We start from the raw sequence: 10,780 nt of genomic DNA, 5'->3' as shown, positions 1-10,780 counted from the left end.
AATTGCATCGAGTGCCCATTTCCATTATCTCTGACAGGGGCCCTCAGTTCACGTCCGATTTCTGGAGGACTTTGCAGGGCGAGGTGGGAGCTCAGTTGGATCTTAGTACAACTTTTCACCCTCAGACAGATGGTCAGTCTGAGCGGAGGATTCAGGTTTTAGAGGATATGCTCTAAGCTTGTGTAATTGCCTTTGGTGGTCATTGGGACTAGTTCTTTCCTTTGGCAGAATTTGCATACAACAACAACTATCATTCGAGTATCGACATGGCTCCATTCGAGGATTTATATGGGAGGAAATGCCAATCTCCGATTGGCTGGTTTGATACTTTTGAGGTGAGACCTTATGGTACCGATCTTATGAGGGAGTCGTCGGATAAGATGAAATTGATTAAGGAAAAGCTTCTAGCAGCTCAGAGTAGGCAGAAGGAGTATGTGGACCGGAAGCTCTGAGATCTAGAGTTCATGGTTAGGGAGAAGTTTCTATTAAAGGTTTCGCCCACGAAAGGTGTGATGAGATTTGGAAAGAAAGGCAAGCTTAGCCCTAGGTTTATTGGTCAATTTGAGATCCTTCATCGTGTGGGAGAGGTAGCTTATGAGTTGGCATTACCTCCAGGTTTGTCGGGTGTGCACCCGGTGTTTCATGTGTCCATGTTAAAGAAATACCATTCGAACGGTTCTTATATCACTCAGTGGGATTCAGTTCTATTTGATCAGAATTTGTCTTATGAGGAGGAGTCGATAGCCATCTTTGATAAAGAGGTCGAAAGTTGAGGTCAAAGGAAATAGCTTCGGTGAAGGTTCAGTGAAAGCACCGTCTAGTCGAGGAGGCTACTTGGGAGACCGAGTCTCATACGTGTAGTAGATATCCCCAGCTTTTCACCCAATCAAGTACCTTTCCTTCGTTTCATTCCTTGTCCATTCGAGGATGAATAGTTGTTTAATTGGTATCTGATGTAATGATTCATTCGGTCATTATACGTGTTTTGACAATATCACCCCGATCACCCTAGTTTTGTAGGTATTCAGGTGTTTCTAGTGAAAGTTGAAAGAATTAGAGCCCTTAAGTGAAAGCGTTTGACCAATAGTCGACTTTTGGGTAAACTGATCTTTTTCGGAATTTCATTGATTCTGTGAGGTCCGAAGGGTCATTTATGACTTGGTGAGGTGGCTGATTTGGTTCCCCAGGCTTTCGGGTGTGATTTGGGTACTTGGTTGGAAACTTGATTTTGGCCATTTGGGGGTTGAATGAGTCAAGGTGACCTCCGTTGGAAATTCGAGGTCACTGATGGGTTCATAGAATGTTTTTACTTGTGTCTGCATGTTTGGTTTGTATCCGGGAGGTCTCGGATGGATGTTAGAGTTTTGGGTTGATACTTAGTGAAACTAGAAATTTACTGGTTTCTGATGTCTCGCCCCAGCGGAGTGCGTTTGCCCCTGCGGGTCTGCCCAAGCAGGACTTGGCCCACAGGAGCGGAAGGCTGAGTCATTTAATGAAATCCACCCCAGCGGATGAGTATCTGCTGAGGCGGGATCGCGGAAGTGAGATTTGTTCGCCCCAATGAAGATTGCTGAATCAAAAACCTCATTTCATTCCCAACGTCGAATCAGTAGTTCCATTCACCAAAAAACCTAATCCTAAGAAGCGTTGTGTTCGATTTCTACAGAAGTATTGGTGGAATCCTATTGGGGTAAGTCCGTGTGCCTTAATCTTGTAGTTAATCCTTCATTTATTAGTATCCATGGTAGTTATTGACTAATGAGGGTGATGGGTTTTGAAAACCTAGGTTGTTGAACATTGAATCCCCTATTCTAATTGAATATTGTTGTTCTAGTTGTTGATTCCTATTATCTAAATTGTGGATTAATAGATTCTAGGTTTGAATCTCCCTTGGCTTCTACAATCAATTCATGAATTTAGGATTGTTTCTAATTTGTGGATTTTGGTATAATCGAGGAAATTGAAGGACCAATTGTGGTTACAATTCCATAAAATTAAGTATAATGACTAAATGGACTATGGGTAGTGTAATTTCGCCGTTAATTTTCGGTTTTGCCCTCGTCATTAATTAGGGGTATTTTGGGTAACTTTCCCGCCCGACTCTTTTTCCGATTAGTTGACTTTTTTATGGTTATTGACTTACTTAGCATTGATATTATTAGACTTCGATCGTTCTAAGGTGCTTCGGAAAGGGAAGGCTTATGTGTAGTAGTTCGTGGCTCTTGTTCGGCATTTGAGGTAGGTTACGGCTTACTTAAGTTAGACTTTGATTAGTGAAACGTATGTATGCGTAGAATTGACGAGAGAAAGCATGATTATGTCTTCGGACATGATGTTGGGATGGATATACTCTTAGGTTGGTATGACTTCAGATTATGTGGGCTTGTCGCCGTTATTTACGCATTGTGACATGTGGTGTACTTGTTGATGTGATTAGAGTGATGTGCGGTGATAGATTCACTATGATGATTGTAACTTTATGCTTATTCCATTTCCATGGTTGTTGTGATTTATGCAAGTCTTGATATGGCTTTTGGGTGCTTTGTGATCTCCATAGCATATTCATTGGATTGATTGCATTGATTCTTATTCTTGAATTCATAAATTCAAGCATGATGGAAATATTTTGGAGACAACTTGATGGAAGAATCGTGGGACAATTGATGGAAAAAGAGTTTGGAAACATATGATAGAAAGTAAAAGATTAAAGTCACCTTTGGGCTTTGTCCGGAGTGGCTTATTTTATGGAAGTCACCTCTGGGCTTTGTGCGGAGAGTCGATACATGGATGATATGGGTCCCCCACGAGTCATGATGGCCGAGACATTGATATTCCATCCGGAGCATGTGTGTACAGGTTGAGTTATTGGCCATTGCATTGCATGACATCCATTTCAATGCATTGCATACTTCATCACCACATTTTACACAGATTGATTGGATTATTGGAAGTATTTGTGTTGTGATTATTCTAATTATGTGGAAACCTGGAAAGACTTGGGTAATTTAGGTGCTTCACCTTAGGCGATGATTTGGCTATTTGATCTTCTGTGACTTGAGCGGATGTTTTGTGTCTATCTATTTATCTTGATTGATTTTCAGCTTATATGCGTGAACTAATCTTAGTCGGCCTATGATGCTTACCAGTACGTGTGTGTACTGATACTGCTCTAGCTGTACTTTTCCTGCGTATAGATTGTGAGGCAGGACCTTCTTCCAAATCCCGATTCGAGTCGTGAGGCTATTTGCTATAAGGATCTGAGGGTGAGCTACCTTCCTGCCATGCAGCCCTGGAGATTCCTTTCCTATTTGTCTATTGTTACACCTTTAGACATTTTCACTATATTTCATACATATGTATTATTCTAGACAGCGTTTGTTAGTGTTCTTGTACGATGACTTCATTTCTTGGGTTGTATTATGACTTAGTATCTTCCGCACTTATATTTATCGTATCGACTAGACTTATTATAATTTGATCATGTTATTGAGTCATTTTCGTAATTGAATAAGTAATGAATTAAGGGAATGGTTTGCCCAGCAGGGGGGTTAGTGTGGGTGCCATCACGACGGTATTTGGGTCGTGACATATGCTCAATTATAAATTTTTGAAGAGACTTGGCTTATTCTTGAAGGTATCATCCTCTGATTTCTCTTGATTCAAGATGTTAAAAGTTTCTCTCTCTCTTTTCTAATTTAGCACTAGATTTTTTTTTAATTCTCTAAACACTTTGTTGTGTGGATGTATTTAGGTCCAAAAATATTGGTATTTCAAAAAATCAAAATGACGAGGTTCCACAAATTTATGTTTATGATGGCTTCGTGCAGCTCAGGTACTTCTTTTAGAGTTAATGAATCCATTACTGTTGTTAACTCTTGTTAGTCTTAGATTTTTTAAAGGTAGTTTTTAGGCACGTGGGTTGCACGTGTATGACGAGTCATGTCGTACATAACTTTATGTGAATTTATAAAAATTAATGACATAATAAAAATTTCATCAATGTCATATATATTTCTAGTCATTAATATGGTAAAATCTAAAACAATATCTATAAACACAACATAATTTATTGTGCACCTATTATAAATAAGATAGCATGTTTAGCTCCTCAATGTTGTACTCAATTGTAAGTTTTTGAAGAGACTTGGCTTATTCTTGAAGCTATCATCCTCTGATTCCTGTTGTTTCAATACGTAAAAAGTTTATCTCCTTCTCTTTTTTAATTTATCACTAGGTTTTTTAATTCTCTAAACACTTTGTTGTATGTATGAATTTTGGTCTAGTAAAAGTGATATCCCAAAGATCCGAATGACGATGTTCCACAAACTTCTGTTCATCATTCTTTGTGTGCTCAGATGCTTCTTTTAAAAGTTAATCAATCCATTTCTGTTGTTAACTCTTGTTAGTCTTCGATTTTTTAAAGGTACTAGTTTTTAGGTACGTGGGTTGCACGTGTATGACGAATCATGTCGTATATAATTTTATTTGAATTTATAAAAATTAGTAGCATAATAAAAGTTTCATCAATGTCATATATATTTCTATTCATTAATAAGGTAAAATATAAAACAATTTTATAAACACAATAGATTGATTTTGCATCTATTATAAATAAGATGCATGTTTTGCTCCTCAATGATATGCTCAATTGTAAGTTTTTCAAGAGACTAGCTCATTCTTGAAGCTATCATCCTCTTATTCCTCTTGTTTCAATATGCAAAAGGTTTTCTCTCTCTTTCTCGTTTCTAATTTATCATTATTTTTTTAAATTCGCTAAACACTTTGTTGTGTGTATGAATTTTTGTCCAGTAATAGAGATATCGCAAAGATCCGAATGACGAGGTTCCACAAACTTCTATTCATCATTCCTTCGTGCCGCTCAGGTGCTTCTTTTAAACTTAATCAATCCATTACTGTTGTTAACTCTTGTTAGTCTTAGATATTTTAAAGGGTACAAGGTTCTCGCCGAGTGTGTTGCATGTGTATGCCAAGTCATGTCTTACATAATTTTATTTGAATTTATTAAAATTAATAACATAATTAAAATTTCATCAATGTCATATATATTTCTATTAATTAATCTTTTAAAATCTAAAGTAATATCTACAAACACAATAATATTTATTATGCACCTATTATAAATAATATGCATGTTTAGCTCCTCAATGATATGCTCAACTGTATGTTTTTGAAGAGACTTGGCTTATTCTTGAAGGTATCGTCCTCTGATTTCTCTCTATTCAAGATTTTAAAAGTTTTTCTCTTTCTCTTTTCTAATTTAGCACTAGGTTTTTTTAATTCTCTAAACCCTTTGTTGTATGGATGTATTTAGGCCCAAATATATTGATATTTCAAAAAATCGGAATGATGAGGTTCCACAAATATCTGTTTATCATGGCTTCGTGCAGCTCAGGTACTTCTTTTAGAGCTAATGAATCCATTACTGTTGACTCTTATTAGTCTTAGATTTTTTAAAGGTACTAGTTTTTAGGCACATAGGTTGCACGTGTATGACGAATCATGTCGTACATAACTTTATGTGAATTTATAAAAGTTAATGACATAGTAAAAATTCCATCAATGTCATATATATTTCTATTCATTAATATGGTAAAATCTGGAGCAATATCTATAAACACAACAGAATTTATTGTGCACCTATTATAAATAAGATGCATGTTTTGCTCCTCAATGTTGTACTCTTTTTTTTTTTTTTTTTTTTAATCAAAACAACCAGCTTAGGATTGGTTGTGTTTTATTCAAAAGGAAAATAGTCTGTACCGAAAACAAAAAGCAAGCAAAATGCAACAAAGGCCAAAAGTGCCTCACAAAAGACTAGAAACACTAATCTGAAAACTAAAATTGACATAACTACTGCTGTTAATCCAGTCTAGGTTTGATGCCATTTCAAATCACCTCAAAGCTCTCACCAGGTGCTTATGGAATCAATTATCCCAACAAAAGAATCCTTCCAACATGGATTAGGCTGTGGTTGTCAAAATCTGTTTCAAATATAGTTTCTGATTACTGCTTTGTCTAGTTATGTGATTATGATCAATCAGCAATCATACCACATTCTAGGCTGCTAAAGAAGTTCTTCCAATAGGCTGAACTATAAGTTAATAGAACACATTGGATAGAACTACACTAGCAACTAAGTTTACAGACATGAGCTGATAACAAACAGTTTTCCAACCTGACTGTAATCTGATGCCTGCATGATATCAGCTATGATCATGCATTTTCTCAATCCCTTTGTAGTTCAGTCTGGCTCTCTAACTTGTAGTGTCTTGAATTTGAAGCTGGGCATATGATGTTTGTCAGCATTTAGAATTCCTTTAGCCTTTGATGGACGATCCTGATAGTTTGTTATGTGAAAAGAACCTGCAAAATGAACAACCATGTTAGTTAAAAGATATTCTAGTTTGTTGCCTTCTTTTAGTACATGGACAATCTGTATGGTTCCTTTCTTCCTCCAATCTTGAATCAAATTCACCATCATGAAAAATTCTCCAAGGTATTTCCCATTCATCATTCAAGACTTTAGTCATCAAAAGTGAGTCTGTTTCCATTATCAGAGGAAGCAAATGGTGTCCAACACAATCCTCCACCCCTTCAAGGATTGGTTTTGCTTCAGCAACAATGCATGATGCTTCTGGTATCATGCTTGCCCATGCATGCACTAAATTTCCATCACTATTTCTAACACAAAAGGATGAAAACTTTGTCATGTGCTGCTCTTGTAAGCACCATCTGTATTACACTTATACCAACCATTAGGAGGACAAATCCATGCTACTGCTTTGCTGGTTATTTGTGGTTTATACCTCTCCAAAAACTGAACCAATAGAGGCCAACTATGTGGAATATCTAACGATGGGAACTTGAATTTTGCCAGCAGCCATAAGTTCCTATTGATCTCATAAATCACCTTATTTCTTGACATAATCCCTCCATGAACAATAGGTTTCCTTCTTTTACATATCTGCCACATAATGATTGCAGGAGCAGCCTGATAAATTGGTTTCAACTGAGCACCACATTTTGTTTTCTACCATTTAGAAATTGTTTGATTAATCTACACAAATAGACCTTATACACCAGCTGCTGAAGAAAAAACGTTCCAAATATCTAATGCAAGCTCATATGTTAAGAACAGGCGAGTCATTGTCTCCTATTGTGAGGAAGAGTACAACATCTGCATATTGAAACCATATTTATACCAATTCTTGCCAAAACATCATCCACTAGTATTTTTTGATGCAATACTCTCCATAAGAAGAAAACAATCTTGTATGGTAAGCCCTTAATCCATATCATTTTGAAAAACCAGCTTTGCTGTTTCTTCTGTCTAACTGCCTCCCAAGCACTACTCACTGTGAACTTACCTGTACTTGTCAATAACTACCAAGCCTTGTCACTTGACATTCCCCTTTCTTTGAAAACTAACTCAGACCTGATATGCTCAACAATTTCTTCAGGAACTGTGTGTTGAAACAGATCAAAGTTCCATGATCCATCTGTCAATACTTCTTCAATATCTTCATTAAGTTGAAAACCAGCAGAAATCAACTTAACTAAAGGACCTAATCTAGTCCAGTTATCAAACCAGAAGCTAGATGATCCATTTCTTGGCTCCCACCAAATTGCAAGTTCAATTTCATCCCCGGCTTCTAACATTTTCTTCCACAACTGTGAACCTCCCTTCCAACTTACCAAGGTAGGAATTTGTCTCTTGCAATAGTTGTTCCACATGAATGTGGACCATAAAGTGCAACTAGTCCTAAACCTCCACCAAAGCTCGGCAAAAAGAGCTCTTGATACATCAAATAATGATCTGAATCCCATCCCACCTTTTTACCTTGGATAACACATATTTAGCCATGAGGGCCGATATCTGTTCCTTTTATCTTCATCGTTACTCCAATAAAATCTGGCAAATATTCTATGTAGCTCTTGAATAGTATACTTTGTGGGAACCATTGCTAACAACAAGTACATTGGCATACTTTGAAGAATACTGTTGATCAGGTACCCCGTAGAATTAGTCGATCTGCGCACAAGCTGGCTTGGACACCATGGTCATAAAAAAAAAAAAACCAGCCCTGCCAAGTTTTTAATGTGTCAAATCTTGAAACCTCGACACATTTCGCCCACCTGTAGCAATTGCTATCAGTTCCAATGCCGCACTACCTACCAATCTAACAACAGTAGATTTCTATGCATTAGTAAGTAGCTTTGTTCATCAATGTTGTACTCAATTGTATGTGTTTGAAGAGACTTGGCTTATTCTTGAAGCTATCATCCTCTGATTCCTCTTGTTTATCTCCTTCTCTTTTCTAATTTATCACAATATTTTTTTAATTCTCTAAACGCTTTGTTGTATGTATGAATTTTGGTCCAATAATAGTGATATCTCAAAGATCAGAATGACGAGGTTCCACAAACTTCTGTTTATCATTCCTCTGTGCGCTCACGTGCTTCTTTTAAAGTTAATGTGTCAAGACCAAACCACTGAGTCGCGGCGACTACCTGACCGCTACTGGCCAAAGCACCACTACAAAATCAAGAACTATCAGTCATCTGTGCCCTTATGCAAACATATATATATATATATATATATATATATATATATATATATATATATATATATATATATATACTCTGAAAATAACAGAGTAAGCCAACAGGGATGCTACATATGCTGTACTACAAAAGGATGGGAGCCGACATGGCTACATCTCGTCAAACTGTACATATCTGTCTACAGACCTCTACTGGAGTACCAAACTGTAGAAAGGACGGGACAGGGCCTCGCCGTACCCATATACATATACATCAAGCATAACATACCAAAAAAAATAGCATCTCCGGATCGAGTGAAGCGCACCAACAACAGCTGGGAGGAGGCTCTACTGAGTTAGATCGCCTCTCTGTCTATCTGTACCTGCGGGCATGAACACAGCCCCCCCGAGCAATAGGAGAGTCAGTACGAATAATGTACCGAGTATGTAAGGCATAAGAGCAACATACGCTTAGGATTCATAAGAGAATCTGAAACTCATAAGCTAATCTAATTGACTAAATGCATCTTGATGTCTGACTATATGAACATATTTGTATATCTCTACTTACTGAAAATGCCTCTGAGGGCGTATGATATGCATAGGTCATAGTGCCGAGGACCGTACGGCCCGATCCATATCCCATATAGGCCCCTTCGGGCATAATAATCATCATCATTGTGCACAAGCTGATCAGGTGGTAATGGGTATATAACGCCTCGCCCTTTTCCCGTACCCCATACATATATATACATACATATATATATATATATATATATATATATATATATATATATATATATATATATATATATATATATATATATATATATATGTATATATATACATACATACATATATATATATATACATACATATATATATATATATGTATGTATGTATATATATACATATATATATATATATATATATATATAATATACATAATATACACGTATATAACGCCTTCTGGTCACGGGTTAATATGCATATAATGCATAAACATCAACTTACATTGTCATGATACAACATTTAGTACCCTTGAATAGAAGGAATAATCATAATAGAGAGCTACAAGATAATCAATAACTGAGATACTCCTAATACTTCTAAGAGTAGAGTAATATGGAGACTCGATTACTCGTTGTTCGCTCATATCATAGGATCATGCCAAAAAGAAAGAAAGGGAAAGCCTTAACATACCTTGAAGCTTATCTATTCGCCCAACTTCTACTTTTCGAACTCACAAATGTACAATCAAGGGAAATTTATACTACCGTTAGGCTTATCTTTATATACTTTTCTTAAGCCTTCAAATGAAACCTATTTAGAATCTGCCGCGATTCGGGAAGCATCTCCCTTATTTATATGCCTAGCCCGAAATCTCAATTCAGTAACCAACAACAACAACAACAATATCAACATCAATAACATCATTTCCAACACCAATATGTACCATAAAATATCCCTCACAACGTTTTCAAATTTCCACAACCAACAACTTTACTATACTACCATTTAAGCACTCTATCTTCGTGAATGACCCAAAAGTAATATCAATAGGGAGAGATTCATACCTTCTCTTTACTTAGAACAACAATATCTTCAGTGCTCGCCTAAAATCCAAACTGAATCCACCGTAAAAGAATACTACAAATCACAACCACGCGCTATCTGAGCCTAAACTATTATTCTGCCACTTGAAAATCACTGAATCTATGATACCCTCACCCTCTAATCTGTTTTCTGAGTTTTTTTGGAGAAAAATCTGAGGAAAAGGAGGGATTTTATCCTTTAAATAGGGGGTCAAAGTAGGTGGAACCGACTTAATAAATGACCTTCGCGAACGCGAGAGGTCCTCTCGCGAACACGATGGTCTAGAATTTCCATCGCCATCGCGAACGCGAGGCCATCTCTCGAACGCGAAGGGCAATTCTGCCCAGTTCGCCCAATTTTTCATCTTCCACCCATTTGACCTCCAATCCTTCCAATACTTCTCCTACATGATCGTAAATCCTTATAACCATATAATAGGCGCATACCACTCCTGTGTTCACGATTAAACAGTTGACACCTACGGAACTCAACGCCTAAATTACAAGGAGTAACATCCTCCCCCCTTAGAAACATTCGTCCTTGAATGTTAACCTCTCAGGAATTCTACAGAAATCTCACTAGAGTTTCCTCTATAAATATGCAACTACCATTATGCACAG

The 10,780-nt window shown here is 36.9% G+C and overlaps 1 protein-coding gene across 1 annotated transcript; it reads left to right on the top strand.

Moving 5' to 3' along the window:
- The first annotated feature begins 464 nt into the window (after positions 1 to 464).
- Positions 465 to 773, top strand: LOC132639406 (uncharacterized). The gene has a single exon (XM_060355853.1). The coding sequence runs from the start codon at positions 465 to 467 to the stop codon at positions 771 to 773; it is 309 nt and encodes a 102-aa protein (XP_060211836.1).
- Positions 774 to 10,780: the final 10,007 nt, after the last annotated feature.

Source organism: Lycium barbarum, chromosome 5, assembly GCF_019175385.1.
Source record: "Lycium barbarum isolate Lr01 chromosome 5, ASM1917538v2, whole genome shotgun sequence".
In the NCBI taxonomy this organism is placed as follows: Eukaryota; Viridiplantae; Streptophyta; class Magnoliopsida; order Solanales; family Solanaceae; genus Lycium; species Lycium barbarum.
Note: the sequence above shows the minus strand (reverse complement) of the source record. Positions and strands in the feature narration are given on the sequence as shown.

Bases quoted from the DNA above. Each gene is read 5' to 3' on its own strand.
- LOC132639406 (XM_060355853.1), top strand. From the start codon at position 465: ATGGTTAGGGAGAAGTTTCTATTAAAGGTTTCGCCCACGAAAGGTGTG.